This window comes from Coregonus lavaretus (assembly GCF_964263955.1).
Source record: "Coregonus lavaretus genome assembly, chromosome: 5".
In the NCBI taxonomy this organism is placed as follows: Eukaryota; Metazoa; Chordata; class Actinopteri; order Salmoniformes; family Salmonidae; genus Coregonus; species Coregonus lavaretus.
The window spans coordinates 19141953-19164241 of record NC_139992.1 but is presented as its reverse complement, the minus strand read 5'-3'; the positions used below and the strand labels follow the sequence as shown (position 1 = coordinate 19164241).

General features: G+C 47.5%; 2 protein-coding genes and 1 long non-coding RNA gene across 3 annotated transcripts in view; all 3 read left to right on the top strand.

The window, feature by feature from the left end:
• Nucleotides 1-22289, top strand: part of LOC311129394 (interleukin-1 receptor type 1-like) — an 82940-nt gene that overhangs the window by 32745 nt on the left and 27906 nt on the right. The gene's annotated exons all lie outside the window — the stretch shown is intronic.
• LOC311129395 lies at nucleotides 1883-6196 on the top strand. Its single transcript, XR_014613272.1, has 3 exons — nucleotides 1883-1947; nucleotides 2076-2211; nucleotides 6051-6196. It is a non-coding gene; the product is annotated as an uncharacterized lncRNA (long non-coding RNA).
• LOC311128757 (interleukin-1 receptor type 1-like) lies at nucleotides 6341-9644 on the top strand (the record flags this gene model as incomplete). Its single annotated transcript, XM_084161005.1, has 3 exons — nucleotides 6341-6512; nucleotides 8572-8745; nucleotides 9017-9644. 3 exons carry the CDS (start codon nucleotides 6341-6343, stop codon nucleotides 9466-9468), a joined length of 798 nt encoding a protein of 265 aa, XP_084017131.1. The 3' UTR covers nucleotides 9469-9644.

The window sequence follows — 22289 nt, the reverse complement described above, 5'->3', positions numbered from 1 at the left end:
GCACCACAGGCTTGGTGCGGGGAGCAGGAACGGGCCGGGCCGGGCTGACGAAGCGCACCACTGGCTTGGTGCGGGGAGCAGGAACGGGCCGGGCCGGGCTGACGACGCGCACCACTGACTTGGTGCGGGGAGCAGGAACGGGCCGGGCTGGCGACGCGCAGCATAGGCTTGGTGCGGGGAGCAGGAACAGGCCGGACCGGGCTGGCGGCGCGCACCATAGGCTTGGTGCGAGGGGCAGGAACAGGCCGGGCCGGGCTGGCAACGCGCACCATTGGCTTGGTGCGGGGAGCAGGAACGGGCCGGGCCGGGCTGACGACGCGCACCACTGACTTGGTGCGGGGAGCAGGAACGGGCCGGGCCGGGCTAGCGACGCGCACCACAGTCTTGGTACGAGGGGCAGGAACAGGCCGGACCGGGCTGTGGAGACGGACTGGAGGTCTGGAGCGAAGAGCTGACACAACCCGTCCTGGCTGAATGCCTATCTTAACACACTCTGTGTGAGGCATCAGCACAGGACGTACAGGGCTGTGTACACGTACTGGCACAACAGCACGTGACACTGGCGCAGGATATCCGGGACCGAGGAGGGGTACTGGAGGCCACGAGCATGGAGCCGGCACACTCCGTCCTGGCTGCATGCCCACCTTAGCACGACACGTGCGTGGTGCTCGCACAGGACGAACCGGACTGTGCCGGACCACTCACGGCACAGTACGCAGCTCCGCATATCTCGGAACCTGCCCAGTCTCACGCTGCCTAGCCTGAGTACGGGGAGTTGGCTCTGCTCTACCTCTAGGCTCCGCCAACCTCACTTCCGGCCCCCCAAACCCGGTGGCCTCCTCTCCTAATCCCCAACCTCGCCCTGTAGCTGCCTCCAGCAGCCCCGTCGTCCATGCCGTGTGCCCCCCCCCCTAAACATTTCTTGGGGTTGCCTCTTGCGTGTCCGACGTCGGCCCGGTTGGCGCCGCTGCTCCTCTCTACGGCGCGCCTCCACCGTCTCCTCCCACGGACGGCGATCCATACCGGCCTGGATCTCCTCCCAAGTCCAGGCTGTCTGCTCCTGGACACGCTGCTTGGTCCTGTTATGGTGAGATCTTCTGTCACGATCGTCAAAAGGAGCGGACCAAGGCGCAGCGTGGAATGCGAACATACTTTATTTATATTCACCACACGAACAAAAACAACAAAACGATACGTGAAGTCCTTGGTAACAAACACAAACCAACACGGAACAAGATCCCACAAAACACAACTGCCAAACGGCTGCCTATGTATGGTTCCCAATAAGAGACAACAAGCAACAGCTGATTCCCGTTGTCTCTGATTGAGAACCACCCCGGCCAACACAGAAACACATGAACTAGATACTGAAACAATGAACACAAAACATAGACTCTACACTCCCTGGCTCAACATAAAAGAGTCCCTAGAGCCAGGGCGTGACACAGAGTGAGTCCATGCAACTTATAATGTGACTTGTTAAGCAACATTTTACTCCTGAACTTATTTAGGCCTGCCATAACTAAGTCATTGAATACTTCTTGACTCAAGACATTTCATCATTTTTAATGAATTTGTAAACATTTCTAAAAACATTCCACTTTGACATTATGGGGTATTGTGTGTAGGCCATTGATACAAAAATCTAAATTGCATCAATTTCAAATTCAAGTTGTAACACAACAAAACGTGGAAAAAGTCAAGGAGTGTGAATACTTTCTGAAGGCACTGTATATGACCCTGAATCAGAGGTTATGAGTTCATAGAGGCTGCTTTGAAACTTTGCTCTTTGAGAGCTTAGAAAGTGTTGTTTTCTATAGGGTCAGGTGACTGAATATTTCTGTGTCTTTCTATGATGTTTATGAATCATTGTCATAATTTCAGTGCAGTATTGCCTGGAGCCCAAAGTGGTTGAACCTGCCAATGAGATCATCAAAGCAGATCTGGGTGAGTAAACCACTAGAGAATGTGTGTGTGTGTGTGTGTGTGTGTGTGTGTGTGCGCGCGTGCGTGCGTGAGTTTATTATTTATTTTCATTCATGATCCAAATAAAGAATTCAATGTTTGCCCCCTAGGTTCTTCCTTCAGTAAGATGTGTCGGGTGTTTGTGCCGAGTGTGGGGAATAAAAGTTGCACGGATTTGAATTGGAAAGCTAGCAAAAACTCCATTTCCGAAATTGTCTCTGAACGCATCTTTCAGGAATCACAAAGGTAGGTTGAGACAACACAACAGTATCGCAATACACACTGTAAGAATTCTACAAATGTGTTGCTTTTTAACCATTTTCATGTAGACTTGATTGTGTGTTTTGGATCATTGTCTTGCTGCATGACCCAGCTGCGCTTCAGCTTCAGCTCACAGACGGATGGCATGACATTCTCCTGTAGAATTCTCTGATACAGAGCAGAATTCATGGTTCCTTCTATTAAGGCAAGTCGTCCAGGTCCTGAGGCAGCAAAGCATCCCCAAACCATCACAATACCACCACCATGCTTGACTTACAGTATGAAGTTCTTACTGTGTAATGCAGTGTTAGCTTTTCGCCAGACATAATGGGACCCATCTCATCCAAAAAGTTGACTCAAGTTTGCCAAAAAGCACCTGAATCATCAAGACTATTTGAAGAATGTTCTATGGACAGATGAGTCAAAAGTATAACTTTTTGGACGACATGGGTCCCATTACGTTCTACAGGAGAATGTAAGGCCATCTGTCTGTGAGCCGAAGCTGAAGCACAGCTGGGTCATGTAGCAAGACAATGATCCAAAACACATATTCAAGTTTACTTGAAAATGGTTAAAAAGCAACACATTTGAAGTTTTGTAATTTACTAGTCAAAGTCCAGACCTAATTCCAATTGAGATGTTGTGGTAGGACTTGAAACTAGCAGTTCATGCTTGAAAACCCAAAAATGTTGCATGCAAGAGTGGGCCAAATTCCTCCACAGTGATGTGAGAGACTGATCAACAACTACAGGAAGCATTTGGTTGCAGTCATTGCAGCTAAAGGTGGCACAACCAGTTATTGAGTGTAAGGGGGCAGTTACTTTTTCACACTTGCATAACTTTGTTAATTAAATAAATAAAATAAGTATAATTTTTGGGTTTGTTATTTGTACACTCAGGTTCCTTTATCTAATATTAGGTTTTGGTTGAAGATCTGATAACATTCAGTATAAAAAATATGCAAAAATAGAGAAAATCAGAAAGGAGAAAATACTTTTTCACGGCACTGTATATGCCTGTATTCTGTGTCATCCAGATGGATGTTCTACTGTATAGTATCTAAACTGTTGGTATCGTATCAGGTATACCACTGAGATTAAGATAGGCTCCATATACCTTAATACATAGTGCTTGCTTTGAAACTTTGGAACTTCACAAAATCAATCACAAATCAAATCACATTTTATTTGTCACATGCGTCGAATACAACAGGTATTCGACGCTTACTTACAAGCCCTTAACCAACAATGCAGTTCAAGAAATAGAGTTAAGAAAATATTTACTAAATAAAATAAAGTAAAAAATCAAATAAAAAGTAACAATAAAATAACAATAACGAGGCTAAATACAGGGTGTACCGGTACCAGGTCAATCAGCGGGGGTACAGGTTAGTCGAAGTAATTTGTACATGTAGGTAGGGGTAAAGTGACTATGCATAGATAATATGCAGGGCGGCAGGTAGCTTAGTGGGTAAGACCGTTGTGCCAGTAACCGAAAAGTCGCTGGTTCTAATCCCCGAGCCGACTAGGTGAAAAATCTGTCGATGTGCCCTTGAGCAAGGCACTTAACCCTAATTGCTCCTGTAAGTCGCTCTGGATAAGAGCGTCTGCTAAATGACTAAAAATGTAAAAATGTAAAATAATAAACAGTGAGTAGCAGCAGTGTAAAAACAAAGGGAGGGCGGGGTGTCAATGTAGATAGTCCAGGTGGCCATTTGATTAATGTTGACACAAAGGAACTTGAAACTCTCGACCAGCTCCACTACAGCCCTGTCGATGTGAATAGGAGCGTGTTTGGCCCTCCTTTTCCTGTAGTCCACGATAGCTCCTTTGTCTTGATCACGTTGAGGGAGAGGTTGTTGTCCTGGCACCACACTGCCAGGTCTCTGACCTCCTCCCTTTAGGCTGTCTCATCGTTGTCGGTGATCAGGCCTACCACTGTTGTGTCGTCAGCAAACTTAATGATGGTGTTGGAGTCGTGCTTGGCCACGCAGTCATGGGTGAACAGGGAGTACAGGAGGGGACTAAGCATGCACCCCTGAGGGGCCCCAGTGTTGAGGATCAGCTTGGCAGATGTGTTGTTGCCTACCCTTACCACCTGGGGGCGGCCCGTCAGGAAGTCCAAGATCCAGTTGCAGAGGGAGGTGTTTAGTCCCAGGGTCCTTAGCTTAGTGATGAACTTTGTAGGCACTATGGTGTTGAACGCTGAACTGTAGTCAATGAACAGCATTCTCACATAGGTGTTCCTTTTGTCCAGGTGGGAAAGGGCAGTGTGGAGTGCGATTGAGATTGCATCATCTGTTGATCCATGGGGGCGGTATGCAAATTGGAGTGGGTCTAGGGTTTCCGGGATGATGGTGTTGATGTGAGCCATGACTAGCCTTTCAAAGAACTTCATGGCTACCGACGTGCTACGGGACGGTAGTCATTTAGGCAGGTTACCTTCGCTTTTCTGGGCACAGGGACTATGGTGGTCTGCTTGAAACATGTAGGTGTTACAGACTTGCTCAGGGAAAGGTTGAAAATGTCAGTGAAGACACTTGCCAGTTTGTCCATGCAGGATCTGAGTACACGTCCTGGTAATCCGTCTGGCCCCGCGGCCTTGTGAATGTTGACCTGTTTAAAGGCTACGGAGAGCGTGATCACACAGTCGTCTGGAACAGCTGGTGCTCTCATGCATGCTTCAGTGTTGCTTGCCCCGAAGCGAGCATAAAAGGCATTTAGCCCATCTAATAGGCTCGCGTCACTGGGCAGCTCGCTGCTGGGTTTCCCTTTGTAATCCGTAATAGTTTGCAAGCCCTGCCACATCTGACGAGTATCAGAGCCGGTGTAGTAGGATTCAATCCTAGTCCTGTATTGACGCTTTGCCTGTTTGATGGTTAGTCTGATGGCATAGCGGGATTTCTTCCAGTCTGTGCTAGCAAAACAGTCCTGTAGCGTAGCATCCGCGTCTTCTGATATTGAGCGAGTCACTGGTACTTCCTGCTTTAGTTTTTGCTTGAAAGCAGGAATCAGCAGGATAGAATTATGGTCAGATTTGCCAAATGGAGGACGAAGGAGAGCTTTGTATGCGTCACTGTGTGTGGAGTAAAAGTGGTCTAGGGTTTTTTTCCCTCTGGTTGCAGATGTGATATGCTGGTAGAAATGAGGTAAAATGGATTTAAGTTTGCCTGCATTAAAGTTCCTGGCCACTAGGAGCGCCGCTTCTGTCCTGCCGATGCACGGAAATCCAGCCAACTATATATTATCCGCGTCGTCGTTCAGCCACGACTTGGTGAAACATAAGATATTACAGTTTTTAATGTCCCGTTGGTAGGATAGTCTAGAACGGAGCTCATCCAGTTTATTCTCCAGTGATTGCATGTTGGCCAATAGAACGGATGGTAGAGGCGGGTTCCCCACTCGCCGAAAAATTCTCACAAGGCACCCGATCTCCGCCCCCTGTACCTCTGTCTTTTCTTCACACGAATGACGGGATTTGGGCCTGGTCTCGGAGAAACAGTATATCCCTTCTGTAAGACTCATTAAATAAAAAAATATTTGTGCAGTTCGAGGTGAATAATCACTGTTCTGATATCCAGAAACTATTTTCGGTCATAAGAGACGGTAGCAGCAACATTATGTACAAAAAAGGTTACAAACAATGCAAAAAACCACACAAAATAGCACAGTTGGTTAGGAGCCTGTAAAACGGCACCCATCCCCTCAGGTGCCAATAACAGTGTATGTTATGTTAACTGTTGCCATGATGGTTTGATTGTGCGTTCACAAGGGGGAACTTGTCTGTCTCCACCCCCCCCCCCCCCTCCCTCCCCCCCAAACCAGGGAGTGGAGAGAAGAAGAGGAGAAGGGTGTATGGTTGGAGCGTCATTTGAATTTCTTGATGGTGGAAGAGGAAGACTTTTACATCAACTACACGTGTTGGGTTTCCAGTGACAGAGGCAATTCTTTAGCCTCCTTCATACTACAGCCTACAGGTTAGACAATACTGTCTGGAGGATAACATAAAGGTGTTTCAAAAGAGATCACACACATATTATCCTGTCCCTTTACCCTTGTTTTGATAGTGTATTATAACAACTGCAAGCTCACCACTTTTGAAAAAACTGTTATAAATGCTATCTTCTCTCTTTTTCTGCACAGATCCAAACTATCTGCTCCGTATTGGGGTACTACTGACCAGTCTGGTATTGGTGTTTACTGTTAGTGTTGTTATTTACCATCGCTTCAAGATCGACATCGTGCTGTCGCTCAGGAGGATGTTCCCGCTTCTCTACACAAACACAGGTACGCAATGAGAGACACTTTACCGCACATATACTGCGCAAGCACACTCATGGAAACATTAATAGAAACATGCCTGAGCGCGCACACGCAGACATGCACACACTCATGCACACACACACTATCTGCAGACTCATTGCATACTGTGCTTTCATGAAATGGAAACTCGCACTAACATAAATATACATTCCTACACCAGATACAGACAGAAATGCACATACAGCATGTCTCCCCACAAACCCCCAGGCCCACACTTAAACCCACACACACACGCATGTTGCATTGCTTGTGTTAGGTTCTGAACAAACTGAGTAAAAACTCAAACGGACAACTAGAAAAAGCTCAAACAAAGTTTATTCACCCACTGGGTCATACAGCTGCAAAGACAAAGATGTTTACACAATCACATATATTTATACCTTCCTACTAGGCGGAGTCAACCCCTTGCATATCTAGACAGCCAATACATCTCTGTTGCTAGTCAGGAACGTATTTGGTTCCTCTCATTGGTGTAGCCTCCTGCTAGAACCTTCATGGGCATGGAAATATACAGTTGAAGTTGGAAGTTTACATACAGTCATTAAAACTTGTTTTTCAACCACTCCACAAATTTCTTTTTAACAAACTATAGTTTTGGCAAGTCGGTTAGGACATCTACTTTGTGCATGACACAAGTAATTTTTCCAACAATTGTTTACAGACAGATTATTTCACATATAATTCACAGCAATTCCAGTGGGTCAGAAGTCTACATACACTAAGTTGACTGTGCCTTTAAAGTTGGCTTGCAAGCTGAAGAACACCATCCCAACTGTGAAGCACGGGGGTGGCAGCATCATGCTGTGAGGGTGCTTTGCTGCAGGAGGGACTGGTGCACTTCACAAAGTAGATAGCATCATGAGGAAGGAAAATTATGTGGATGTATTGAAGCAACATCTTAAGACATCAGTCAGGAAGTTTAAGCTTGGTCGCAAATGGGTCTTCCAAATGGACAATGACCCCAAGCATACTTCCAAAGTTGTGGCAAAATGGCTTAAGGACAACAACGTCAAGGTATTGGAGTGGCCACCACAAAGCCCTGACCTCAATCCTATAGAACATTATGGGCAGAACTGAAAAAGCGTGTGCGAGCAAGGAGGCCTCTTACACCAGCTCTGTCAGGAGGAATGGACCAAAAGTCATCCAACTTATTGTGGGAAGCTTGTGGAAGGCTACCCGAAACGTTTGACCCAAGTTAAACAATTTAAAGGCAATGCTACCAAATACTAATTGAGTGTATGTAAACTTCTGACCCACTGGGAATGTGATGAAATAAATAAAAGCTGAATAAATCATTCTCTTTACTATTATTCTGACATTTCACATTCTTAAAATAAAGTGGTGATCCTAACTGACCTAAGACAGGGAATTTTTACTAGGATTAAATGTCAGGAATTGTGAAAAACTGAGTTTAAATGTATTTGGCTAAGGGGTATGTAAACTTCCGACTTCAACTGTATGTGTGTGACAGGACTGACTGTTCCTCCTCACTTCATCTGACCTGACCTCGGGCCGAATTCCTCACTCCTCCCTACTCCACGGCTGTCCTACCTTAGCAGTGACTGAAACCAGACTGTTGCCCTTTGCCTCTCTCCATAGGGTACATGAGATTTAAGAATAACATTTTCCAACAGAATGTAAGCTCTGCACTCCCCTTTCTCACTCAGTAACTTTCCATACACCCGGTTCTAATATGGTAACATGAATAAGTATATTCCAAGCTAGAATCCAACACTTGTTTCCCACTCCCCACCTGACCACAAGTAAAATCAGTAGCAAGTGTAGCAATGTATTGTAGCACATCCCACAGCTATGCAAGCACAGCATTTTCCATGACTCAGAGGAAACAGAGAGGAAGTTTGATACAAGGCACTAAATAGGCCATGTAACCATAAAACACAAGCAACTATGGTGTCATAAATAACCAAGCCTCCTCTGTTAGGCAGGTTTGTGGAGGCTTTTGCTCTAGCCCAGCACTAACACATCTATTTTGTTTTACCTGTCCCTATCCTGCATGTGGCAGACTCTGATGGGAAGTTGTATGATGCGTACGTGGCATACCCCCGTCTGTTTGGGGATGGGGGCGGAGCCTGTGGGGAGGCAGAGATGTTTGCCCTCCACATGTTGCCCCAGGTTCTGGAGGGGAGGTGTGGCTACAGGCTGTTCATACTGGGCCGGGACAGCCTACCAGGGGAAGGTATGACATCTCAGCTCGACCCTGAGGCTCCAGGTTCCAGAAGACTAAGTTAGCCTTGGCATTAGTACATAAGTAGCATGATGATGAAATATGTGAAACCTTTCTGAAATCATAAAGACCTTCAGAAACCATTTCAATGGTAGAACAATGTTTTAATAACAATTTTCCCTGCTCCCTGACCCCCTCTTCTCCTCCCTCCTCCCTTTCCCCCTCTTCTCCTCCCTCCTCTCTCCTCCCTTTCCCCCTCTTCTCCTCCCTCCTCCCTCTCTAGCCATAGTAGATGCAGTGGAGGAGAGCATGCTGGCAAGCCGGCGTCTCCTCCTGGTCTACTCTGGCTCTACGTTCTGCAGTGGAAGCCACAGTGACAGCAGCAGTGGTGTCCTGGAGGCCTGGCAGAGCTTCGAGAGGCAGACGGCCATGCACCGTGCCCTGTTGGAGGGCTCCCTTAAGGTGGTCCTTGTGGAGCTGGAGGAGGTCTCCCCCACACAGCTGACCCTCTTCCCCGAGTCGGTGCACCACCTCCGGGAGCGCCAGGGCGCCGTCTGCTGGTGGAAGAGTAGCAGAGGGTTGAGGTGTGGGAGGTGGGGAGAAGAGGAGGAGGTGGAGGAGAAGAGAGGGGAGCTGGCTTCGTCCCCTCTCTCCTCACCCTCTCTTTCCTTGTCCTCACGCTTCTGGAAGGAACTGAGGTATTATATGCCAGTGAGGGGCACGAGGACGAGGTGACCAGAGAAGAACAGCCTGATGAAGTTGTGATGGGATGGATGGGCTTTGGAGAGGACAGTGTTAGACATAACGAGGAAATCTGTTGAATGAAAGGACTTCTGGTACCTGACTCTCTCAACACATTTTCATGAAAAATTATTGAATCCAGTTATTTATGTGTGACTGATACCGGTGTGGAACAGCTGGTCACTCTTAAAGGATTCTGAATGATTACCTTGCCAATAGGATGATTGAATATTATTGTCTTGCAGACAATTATTTTTTAGTGTGAGTTTCCTCCTAATACAGGATGTGGTAGGAATCCTAAGGGTCATCATCATCACACCTGTTAATACTTATTTTCTATAACTTCGTGTGAAATCTATTTCTTATTGCAACGGCAAGTATAATATGCCCTTTGTGTTTTATAGAAACGCAAGGTGTTTAATGTGAATGATGTTTTGCTTACAGCTAATGTTTTTTATACTGTCTATGTTTTCATGTTTTCTATTGTTTTCTAAAAATACATTTTAATCTATTTTAGAATAAGGCTGTAATGTAACGAAATGTGGAAAAAGTCAAGTGATCTGAATACTTTACGAATGTACTGTATGTCATGAGGTCCACCTGGCTACCACAACACACTGTCTTCAGTTGCCACAAAGTTGGAAGCACAGAATCATCTAGAATGTCAATGTATGCTTTAGCGTTAAGATTTCTCTTCACTGGAACTAACCAGCCTTACATTCTGGCACAGAGACTCATTCGGGACTTTTCCTTAGATGGGGGGCTGGTTTTGTGGCTGTTGGACTTCCTGAGCCAACGCTCACAGCGAGTCAAAATAGGTCCCCATGTGTCGGATATACGCAATACCAACACAGGCTCTCCTCAGGGATGTGTTTTGTCCCCACTTCTGTACATCTTGTACACTAATAGTTGTACTAGTTCCCATACTGACAGACACCTCGTTAAGTTCGCTGATGACACTGCCTTGATCAGCCTGTTGCATGATGACGAGGAACATCATGGCCCGGTCCTAGATGACTTTGTAGAGTGGTGTGAGGAATCACACTTGGTCCTCAATACTAACAAGACCAAAGAGATGTGCATAGACTTCAGGTAGCGTACAACACCTACCTCTGCAACATCTATCAGAGGCCAGAATATAGAAATTGTAGAGGAATATAAATATCTGGGTGTCTTTTTGGACAGTAAGCTTCAGTGGAGTAAATGTACAGACCAGATCTACAAAAAGAGCCAACAGAGACTGTACTTTCTAAAAAAGTTGGGTTCTTTTAATATAGACTGTACTATATTGACTCTGTTTTACAAATCCTTTATTGAGAGTATTTTAACTTTTTGTATTGTTTGTTGGTTTGGCAATGCCACTGTCAGTCAGAGAAACATGCTGAGAAGGATTATTACCACAGCAAGTAAGGTACATGGAGTCAAACAGACAGGCCTGGATGAGATCTTTAAGGTCAGGGCCCTCCGTAAGGCTCACAAAATCATTTTAGACCCAAGTCACCCCCTGTACCTGGACTTTGAATTACTCCCCTCTGGGCGTAGGTATAGGGCACCCCTCAGTAGGAAAAATAGAACGAGACAATCATTTGTGCCAGGTGTGATATCCCTCTTAAATAGCTCGGGCAAATGTTCCCATTGACCCCGTAAGGCCAGCAGGCTAGTCTTTGTTTTAAATGTTTTAAATGTTTTATTTCTTATTTTTATTGGTGCGTGACTGTTATTGAAAGTTGTATTGTCAATCTTGTTTTGTATTTAACGCCACTTTAAATGTGTACATGACACTGCAACAAAATTTCCCCATGGGGACAATAAAGTAAGTAAGTAAGTAAGTAAGTAAGGGGCCTAGCCCGAATCATGAAAAACAGCCCCAGAATATTATTCCTCCTCCACCAAAATGTACAGTTGGACACTATGCATTGGGGCAGGTAGCGTTCGTCTGTCGGACTGCCAGATGGTGAAGCGTGACACATCACTCCAGAGAACACAATTCCACTGCTTCAGAGTCTAATGGAGGTGAGCTTTACACCACTCCAGCCGACTCTTGAAGGTAACAGCGCTCACTGTTGCCCCTAGTGGCCGGTTTCCACGTCATCTCCTGATGTCCTCAGACATGGAGGGACGTCAAATACTGACTTGTATGACGGGTGACCAGGCTGGATTTATCACCACCTTCAAGAAAAGTAACTTTGAATATGTCAAGATAAGAGAATATTCTGCGTCATTACCGCAACGGCTATAACTCATCTGGAATTGCTTCTATTTAAAAGAATACGTCTCAACATGTTGTGTTTGGAATTCATCAAATGATAACTGATCATATTAACCAAGTAAATTTGTTTTGTATCTCTCCATGTACGTTATCATTAAACTCACTTACTGCACCTGTTTCCTGACTCCCTGCGTCTCCGTTACGGAATACTGCCTCTACAAATGGAAGCAGCAGGTAATCAAGACATCTCCCAGATGGTAGGTGAACAGGGACGCCTACTTTGCAAACACCACGACCAGCTGACGCAACTGGGGACGACTATAGATGAGGTCCTCTGCGTTCTTCAACACCTCGACATTACCCAAGGGGCGTCACCTCCAACTAGCGGAGGATTCTCTACCACGAGTCGACCCAGCGAGCTAGCACCCCAGCCCATCCAGCAGTCCTCCCAGGTCAACGATGTCCGATTGTCCCTCCCGGACAAATATGATGGGACTCCATCTAAATGCCGTGGCTTCCTACTCCAGTGCTCCCTCTATTTCGCCCATCAGATGGGAGCCCCCACCACCGATACGTCGAAAGGACCGACGGGGAGTGGGCCCGATTCCTCGAGGGGTGCCCCGCCTATGCCGTCAAATCCCTCCTGGGCTCCCGACGTCGTGGGGGTCGGCTCCAGTACCTGGTGGACTGGGAGGGGTACAGTCCAGAGGAGCGGTGTTGGGTCCCGGTGGACGACATTCTAGATCCCAACATCATCAGATATTTCCTTCTTCGCTGTCCGGACCGGCCCGCTCCTCGCCCTCGGGGCCGTCCCCCTGGCCGCCGTCCCCCTGTGGCTGGAACCGCGCGTCAGGGGGGACTTCATCACACCTGGACTTCATCACTACCTTGATTACTCCCCATTTATCTACAGTGGCTTGCGAAAGTATTCACCCCCTTTGGCATTTTTCCTATTTTGTTGCCTTACAATCTGGATGTGATGGGTGATTTGAAGGAGTCAGGCGCAGGAGGGTAAATCACACAATAACAGGATTTATTCCGGAATACAGAGTTACGCAGTAAAGCGTCAAAACTGTCCTGTGCGCAAAACAGGTGCACTGGAACCAACAAGGCACATGGGGAAAATAACCTGGCGATACAAAATACAAGGAGCTCCACCGAGCTTCACTATCCTCACAATAAACAATCACACACAAAGACAAGTGGGCAGAGGGAATACTTGTACAGGTACTGATGAGGGGATATGAACCAGTTTTGTGTAATAAACAAGACAAAACAAATGGAATGATGAGATGAGGAGTGGCAGTGGCTAGAAGGCCGGTGACGACGAACGCCGAAGCCTGCCCAAATAAGGAGAGGAGGCAGCCTCGGAGGAAGTCGTGACAGTACCCCCCACCCCCCTTGACGCGCAACTCCAGCAGCGCGTCGACACCGGCCTCGGGGACGACCAGGAAGACGCGGAGCAGGGCGAGCCGGATGGCGACGGTGGAAATCCTGCAACAGGGAGGGATCGAGGATATCTCTCACCGGGACCCATCACCGCGCCTCCGGACCGTACCCCTCCCAATCCACAAGGTACTGAAGGCCCCCCACCCGACGCCTCGATTCCAGGATGGAAGGGACGGAGTACGCCGGGACCCCCTCGCTGTCCAGAGGGGGCGGAGGGACCTCCCGCACCTCAGACACATGGATTTTAATACGGTAATCTGGAGGGCGTAATGACATACAAGTAACCTCGTTTATTCTCCTCAAGACTTTGAACGGCCCCACAATCCGTGGGCTCAGCTTCTGGCAGGGTAGGCGGAGGGGTAGATTCCGGGTCGAGAGCCATACCCAATCACCCGGTACAAAGACCGGGACCTCACTGCGGTGGCGGTCAGCGTTGGCCTTCTGGCAACGCATGGCGCGTTGGAGGTGGACATAAGCAGCGTTCCACGTCTCCTCAAAGCGCTGAAACCAGTCATCCACCGCAGGAGCCTCGGTCTGGCTCTGATGCCACGGTGCCAGAACCGGCTGATAACCTAAAACACATTGAAATGGCATTAGGTTAGTGGAGGAGTGGCGGAGAGAGTTCTGGGCATATTCGGCCCATGGCAAGAACACCGACCACTCCCCTGGCCGCTCCAGGCAGTAGGACCTACCCACATCCTGGTTCACCCGTTCCACCTGCCCATTAGACTCGGGGTGAAAACCGGAAGTCAGGCTGACTGAGACCCCCAGACGTTCCATGAACGCCTTCCAGACCCTGGATGTGAACTGGGGACCCCGGGTCAGACACTATGTCCTCTGGAAACCCCATAGTGCCGATAGACGTGTGTAAACAGGGCCTCCGCAGTCTGCAGGGCCGTGGGGAGACCGGGCAGCAGATGGAGGCGGCAGGCTTTGGAAAAGCGGTCCACAACGACCAGGATGGTGGTGTTAACTTGACAGAGGGGAAGATCAGTAAGGAAGTCAATACACAAGTGTGACCATGGCCGTTGTGGAACTGGTAAGGGCTGTAACTTACCTGCTGGGAGGTGCCTAGGTGCCTTACTCTGGGCGCACACTGAGCAGGAGGATACATACACCATCACGTCCTTAGCCAAGGTAGGCTACCAGTACTTTCCGTTCAGACAGCGCACTGTATGACCGATACCTGGGTGACCAGAGGAGGGGGTAGTGTGTGCCCAATAGATCAGACGGTCACGGACAAGAGAAGGCACGTACTGCAACCCAGCTGGACACTGAGGTGGAGATGGCTCTGTGTGTAATGCCCGCTCTATGTCCGCGTCCATCACCTATACTACCGGCGCCACAATACAGGAGGCCGGGAGTATGGGGGTGTTGTCTATGGACCTCTCCTCTGTGTCGTACAGCAGTGACAGTGCGTCTGCCTTCACTTTCTTCGTACCCGGAATGTATGATAGAGTAAAATCAAACCGGGTGAAGAATAGGGCCCACCTGGCCTGGCGAGGGTTCAGCCTCCTCGCTGCCCAGATGTACTCCAGGTTATGGTGGTCCGTCCAGACGAGGAAAGGGTGTTTCGCTCCCCTTGAGCCAGTGCCTCCACACGTTCAGGGCTCGGACAACAGCGAACAGCTCCCGATCACCAACGTCGTAGTTCTGCTCCGCCGGGCTGAGCTTCTTGGAGAAGAAGGAATAGGGGCGGAGCTTGGGTGGCGTGCCTGAGCGTTGAGATAGGACAGCGCCTATCCCAACCTCGGACGCATCCACCTCCACTACCAACGTTAGTGATGGTTCGGGATGGGCCAGTACCGGGGCTGAGGTGAACAGAACCCTCAGGTTACTGAAGGCCCTGTCAGCCTCAGCAGACCAGCGGAGTCGGGACGGCCCACCCTTCAACAGAGATGTAATGGGAGCTGCGACTTTGCCAAAGCCCCGGATAAACCTCCGATAGTAGTTGGCAAAGCCAATAAAGCGCTGCACCTCCTTAACCGTGGTTGGAGTCTGCCAAATACGCCCGGCTGAAATGCGATATCCCTCCATCTCCACACCTGAGGTGGTAATGCAGTATCCGATAAAGGAGACGGACTGTTGGAAAAACAGACACTGTTCTGCCTTGGCATAAAGGTCATGTTCCAACAGTCGGGCCAGCACTTTGCGAACCAGGGACACATGTTCGCTGCGCGTAGCGGAATACACCAGAATGTCATTGATGTAGACCACTACACCACGACCAAGCATGTCCTGAAACACCTCGTTCACAAAGGACTGGAAGACAAATGGAGCATTCATCAAACCGTACGGCATCACCAGGTATTCGTAATGCCCCGTGGTTGTGCTGAATGCTGTCTTCCACTCGTCCCCCTCTCGGACACGCACCAGGTTGTACGCACTCCGGAGATCTAATTTTGTGAAGAAGCGTGCCCCATGCATTGACTCGATCATAGATGGAATGAGGGGTAGAGGATAACTATGAAGTATAGTCCCCTTGTTCAGTGCTCGGTAATCAAGGCAAGGGCGCAGACCTCCGTCTTTCTTCTTCACAAAAAAGAAACTTGAGGCGGGCGAAGTGGAGGGACGTATGAACCCCTGACGCAGGGACTCGGAGACGTATGTCTCCATCGCCTCCGTTTCAGACTGCGACAGGGGATACACATGACTCCTGGGAGGCACAGCGTCTACCCGGAGGTTTACCGCGCAATCCCCCGCCCGATGAGGTGGTAATTTGGTCGCCTGCGTTTTGGAAAATGCGTACGCCAAATCGAGGTATTCGGGGGGAATGCGCACAGTGGAGGTGGTGTATGGACTGTCCACCGTGGTTGCACCAATGGAAACACCTAGACACCTACCCTGACACTCTCACGCCCACCACGTGAGAACCCTCTGCAGCCATGAAAAGGTGGGGTTGTGTAGTACTAACCAGGGAAGACCTAACACAACAGGGAAATCAGGAGACTCAATAATAAAATAGGTGACTTGCTCGCTATGGGTCTTGTGCGTAACCATAGTGACTGGTGCTGTAACTTCCCTAACGAACCCGGACCCTAGTGGTCGACTGTCAAGTGCTCTGATGGGGAGTGGAATGGATAGGGGAACCTATGTAATGCCTAGACTATGTGCAAATGACCTGTCCATAAAGTTCCCAGCTGCGCCTGAGTCGACCAGCGCCTTACACTGGGGAACTACAATGTAATCAGGAAAGTGCATGGGTAGGGTAGAGTGTGCAGCAGAGGGCTCTGAACGAGTGTGGGTGTTCGATACCTGGGGTGACGCGAGAGTGCCCTGCCTGCCGCCTCAAGACCCAAAAGAACGCCATGACAGCGTGCAGGAGAAAGTCCTCTCGTTCCACTAGAGGGACACTGGGGCTGTCATCCTCCGCTTTCCCGGATCGCCGCTCCACCCAGCTCCATCAGCTCGTGATCCGGGTTGGGGGGGTGGAACGGGCAGGCCCCTTCCAGGACGTCCTCTAGCAGCCAGCAGGTTGTCCAACCGGATGGCCATGTCCACCAGTTGATTAAAGGACAACATGGTGTCCCGGCAGGCTAGCCCTCTTCGGACGTCCTCTCGTAGATGGCACCAGAAGTGGTCAATGAGGGCCTGCTCGTTCCACCCAGGCCCAGCCGGGGTCCTGCGCGGTCCTTGTCCCCTGCCTCAGGTGGACCAGCCGCTTGCCCGCCTCACTACCTTCGGGCGGGTGATCGAAGACAGACCGAAAGAGGCGAGTGAACTCCCCGTAGTTGTCCAACGAGGCTCCTCTTTCACTCCAGACTGCATTGGCCCACTCCAGGGCTTTCCCCTAGAGGCAGGAGACGAGGGCAGACACCTTCTCCCGCTCCGATGGGGCCGGGATGATGGTAGAATAATATAGCTCCAGTTGTAGGAGGAGTCCCTGGCAGCTGTCCCGTCTAAATCCCGTGGTCGGAATATATGGATCCCTCTGGGTGCTGGGATGTGGGTGGCTGGATCTGATACAAAATACAAGGAGTACCACGAGCTTCACTATCCTCACAATAAACAATCACACACAAAGACAAGGGGGCAGAGGGAACACTTATACAGGTACTGATGAGGGGATATGAACCAGGTGTGTGTAATAAACAAGAAAAAAAATAGAATGATGAGATGAGGAGCGGCAGTGGCTAGAAGGCTGGTGACGACGAACACCGAAGCCTGCCCGAACAAAGAGAGGGGGCAGCCTCGGATGAAGTCGTGACACTGCAATTAAAATGGGTTTTTGGGGGGTTTGTATCATTTGATTTACACAACATGCCTACCACTTTGAAGATGCAAAAATATTTTTTATTGTGAAACGAACAAGAAAGAAGAAAAAAAAAACGGAAAACTTGAGCGTGCATAACTATTCACCCCCCCAAAGTCAATACTTTGTAGAGCCACCTTTTGCAGCAATTACAGCTGCAAGTCTCTTGGGGTATGTCTCTATAAGCTTGGCACATCTAGCCACTGGGAGCTTTGCCCATTCTTCAAGGCAAAACTGCTCCAGATCCTTCAAGTTGGATGGGTTCCACTGGTGTACAGCAATCTTTAAGTCATACCACAGATTCTCAATTGGATTGAGGTCTGGGCTTTGACTAGGCCATTCCAAGACATTTAAATGTTTGCCCTTAAACCACTCGAGTGTTGCTTTAGCAGTATGCTTAGGGTCATTGTCCTCCTGGAATGTGAACCTCCATCCCAGTCTCAAATCTCTAGAAGACTGAAACAGGTTTCCCTCAAGAATGTCCCTGTATTTAGCGCCATCCATCATTCCTTCAATTCTGACCAGTTTCCAAGTCCCTGCCGAAGAAAAACATCCCCACAGCATGATGCTGCCACCACCATGCTTCACTGTGGGGATGGTGTTCTTGGGGTGATGAGAGGTGGTTGGTTTGCGCCTGACATAGCGTTTGCAATGCCAGGGTTGTGGGTTCGATTCCAACGGTGGGCCAGTATGAAAAAAATAAATAAAAAATAATGTTTGCACTCACTAACTGTAAGTTGCTCTGGATAAGAGCGTCTGCTAAATGACTAAAATGTAAATGTAATGTTTGGGGAGTCTCCCACATGCCTTTTGGCGAACACCAAACATGTTTGCTTATTTCTTTCTTTAAGCAATGGCTTTTTTTCTGGCCACTCTTCTGTAAAGCCCAGCTCTGTGAAGTATACGGCTTAAAGTGGTCCTATGGACAGATACTCCAATCTCCACTGTGGAGCTTTGCAGCTCCTTCAGGGTTATCTTTGGTCTCTTTGTTGCCTCTCTGATTAATGCCCTCCTTGCCTGGTCCGTGAGTTTTGGTTAGTGGTGTTGCAGACTCTGGGGCCTTTCAGAATAGGTGTATATATACTGAGATCATGTGACAGATCATGTGACACTTAGATTGCACGCAGGTGGACTTTATTTAACTAATTATGTGACTTCTGAAGGTAATTTGTTGCACCAGATCTTATTTAGGGGCTTAATAGCAAAGGGGGTGAATACATATGCACGCACCACTTTTCCGTTATTTATTTTTAGAATTTTCTGAAATAAGTTCTTTTTTTCATTTCACTTCACCAATTTGGACTATTTTGTGTATTACATTTTACATTTTAGTCATTTAGCAGACGCTCTTATCCAGAGCGACTTACAGTTAGTGAGTGCATACATAAAAAAAATGTCATACTGTCCCCCCGTGGGAATCGAACCCACAACCCTGGCGTTGCAAACGCCATGCTCTACCAACTGAGCTACATCCCTGCCGGCCATTCCCTCCCCTACCCTGGACGAAGCTGGGCCAATTGTGCGCCGCCCCATGGGTCTCCCGGTCACGGCCGGCTATGACAGAGCCTGGATTCGAACCAGGATCTCTAGTGGCACAGCCTTAGACCACTACAGCCTTATGTCCATTACATGAAATCCAAATAAAAATCCATTTAAATTACAGGTTGTAATGCAACAAAATAGGAAAAACGGCAAGGGGGATGAATACTTTTGCAAAGCACTGTAGCACTCATCGGGTCAGGCAGTATTGGTTATGTTTTCTTGTCCATACGCTTCCCTTGTTTTCGATCTGTCCATGTTCTTAATCATGAAACTCACTACTGCACCTGCTTCCTCTCTCCCTGCGTCTCCGTTACATAAATCCATGTCTTGTTGAATAAAATGGCCACAGTCAATACCAGTTTATGGTTCCTGACAAAAGTAGAACATTATTTATGTAAATACAAGTTTCTTTCAAGAAACTAAAAATAAAAATAAAAGCCAAAAGTGCCAGTAGTTGCAGAACCACCCATATACAAACTTTATTTGTGTAGTGTAAGGTTCTGTATTTATTTTCTTAGTCAACCTTTTGTTCTTGAATGTAGCCATGTTTCTCTGTGTTCTTGAACGTAGCCCTGTCTTTCATTTTTGTTCATTGATTTCACCTGTGTTTGTTACTCACCTGGTCTCATTAGCTCCTTATTTAGTTCAGTTCATTCTGTTTGTGCCTTGTGAGGTATTGTTCATTTTGACTCTACTAAACCTTTTCCTAGTTCGTTTGTTTAGAACCAGTTATAGCCTTCAGTCCTAGTTTTTGATTCTCCTGCCTGTTTGCCTACCTGTGTATGACCATTGTCTGCCTGTGAACACAATTCCTACCTTTTGCGAAGGCGAAATAAACACCTGCCGCGCTCTGTGCGTGAATCTACACCTTTTTCTCCCTGACTATTCATTACATGTAGTATCTTATTTATTGTTGGTTTCATAAATTTAAGTTGACCTATTTCCCTTGAGATCAGCAAGACTAAAATCAAACCAAGATGAGAGACGAATAAGAGAAAGTTGGTGGTTGCATAGTACCCCCCCCCACCTGAGTATTAACCGTCGTGTGTTTGAGCAAGAGTTTGTGTGCACCTGTGGTTGTGTGACTGCACGATAGGTTCCAAGAAGTGCCTTTATGTTACTGTGAATCTCTGTGGGAGAAGCCACTTCCTAGCTCCAGAACAGAAGCAGGGCAGGGCCCATAGAATGCAGGGGTATCATGCATATTCTGACTCACTCCTGTACCTCTGCTTGGTTAGGACTGGGGATTCTCAAATCCAGCTGAGGTTTCACACCTCAAGAAAACAACCCACCGCATTGTCTTGTCAACCTGAATAGTATTCCTTAAAATGACACTTCAGCGAGCCTGAAACCATACTCACGGCGTGAAGAGGTGCACCTTGGGTTTATCATCTCTAAGAAGGTAAATTAATTAATATAAGTATTGCAAACTGTTGGTACACTTGTGCTTATTATGTATGTAGGCATTAGGAAGGATTAACAGCAGGTTTCAAGTTAGTTCTGATAATCGAGTAAAACGTTTTCCAGAATGGTCCAGCAGCTATGTCATGAGGCCCACCTGGCTACCACAACAGACTGTCTGTAGTATTTGTATTTATTAGGGATCCCCATTAGCTGCTGCCAAGGCAGCACCTACTCTACCTGGGGTCGACACATATTAAAGCATTTACATTATATATAAAACAGTACATCATATGACATTATTACACCACTACCTATCTACAATACAAAATGTTTAATACCACCATACAACAATATCACAATGTTTGCGTATGCATGTGTCTACCCTTGTGTGTGTCTCTTCACAGTCCCCGTTGTTCCATAAGGTTTATTTGTACCTGTTTTTTTTAATCGGATTCTACTTTTTGCATCAGTTACCTGATGTGAAAACAATTATATAAGAGCGTCTGCTAAATGGCTAAAATGTAGTGTGGAATAGAGTTCCATGTAGTCATGGCTCTATGCAGTACTGTGCACCTCCCATAGTCTGTTCTGGACTTGGGGACTGTGAAGAGAACTCTGGTGGCATGTCTTGTGGGGTATGCATGGGTGTCCGAGCTGTGTGCCAGTATTCCAAACAGACAGCTCGGTACATTCAGCTTGTCGACACCTCTTACAAAAACAAGCAGTGATGAAGTCAATCTCTCTTCCACTCTGAGCCAGGAGAGACTGACATGCATGTCATTAATGTTAGCTCTCCATGTACTTTTAAGGGCCAGCCTTGCTGCCCTGTTCTGAGCCAACTGCAACTTTCCCAAGTCCCTCTTTGTGGCACCTGACCACACTACTGAACATTAGTCTAGGTGCGACAAAACTAGGGCCTGTAGGACCTGCCTTGTTGATAATGTTGTTAAGAAGGCAGAGCAGCGCTTAATTATGGACATACTTCTCCCCATTTAAATACTGTTGTATCAATATGCTTTGACCATGACAGTCTACAATCCAGGGTTACTCCAAGCAGTTTAGTCACCTCAATTTCCACATTATTCATTATGAGATGTAGTTGAGGTTTAGGGTTTAGTGAATGATTTGACCCAAATACAATGCTTTTAGTTTTGGAAATATTCAGGACTAACTTATTCCTTGCCACCCATTCCGAAACTAACTGCAACTCTTTGTTAAGTGTTGCAGTTATTTCAGTTGCTGTAGTAGCTGACGTGTATAGTGTTCAGTCATCCGCATACATAGACACACTGGCTTTACTCAAAGCCAGTGGCATGTCGTTAGTAAAGATGGAAAAAAGCAAGGGGTCTAGACAGCTGCCCTGGGGAATTCCTGATCCTACCTGGATTTTGTTTGAAAGGCTTCCATTAAAGAACACCCTCCTGTGTTCTGTTAGACAAGTAACTCTTTATCCACATTATAGCAGGGGGTGTACAGCCATAACCCATACGTTTTCCAGCAGCAGACTATGATCGATAATGTCAAAAGCTGCACTAAAGTCTAACGTCCTTCTCTATAAGCATGCTGAAAGTTTGCTGTCAATTTGTTTACAGTAAAATTGTATCCGGTCAAACACAATTTTTTCCAATAGTTTACTAAGGGTTGGTAACAGGCTAATAGTAAGGTTTGTGGTCCCTACAATGAAGCTATACACAGGGAGTACCGGTACCAGATCAATGTGCAGGGGTATGAGGTAATTGAGGTAGATATTTACATGAAGACAGAGTAGAGTGGCTAGGCATCAGGATAGAGAGTAAAATAAAGAATAGAGTAGCAGCAGCATAGAATGAGTGTGAAAGTGTGTGTGTGTGTATGTGTGTTTGTGTTGTGTCGGTATAGGTGTGTTTGTGTTGTCGGTATAGGTGTGTGTGTGTGTGTTATGTGTGTCAGTGTAGTGTGTGTGTGTGTGTTTATCATGGT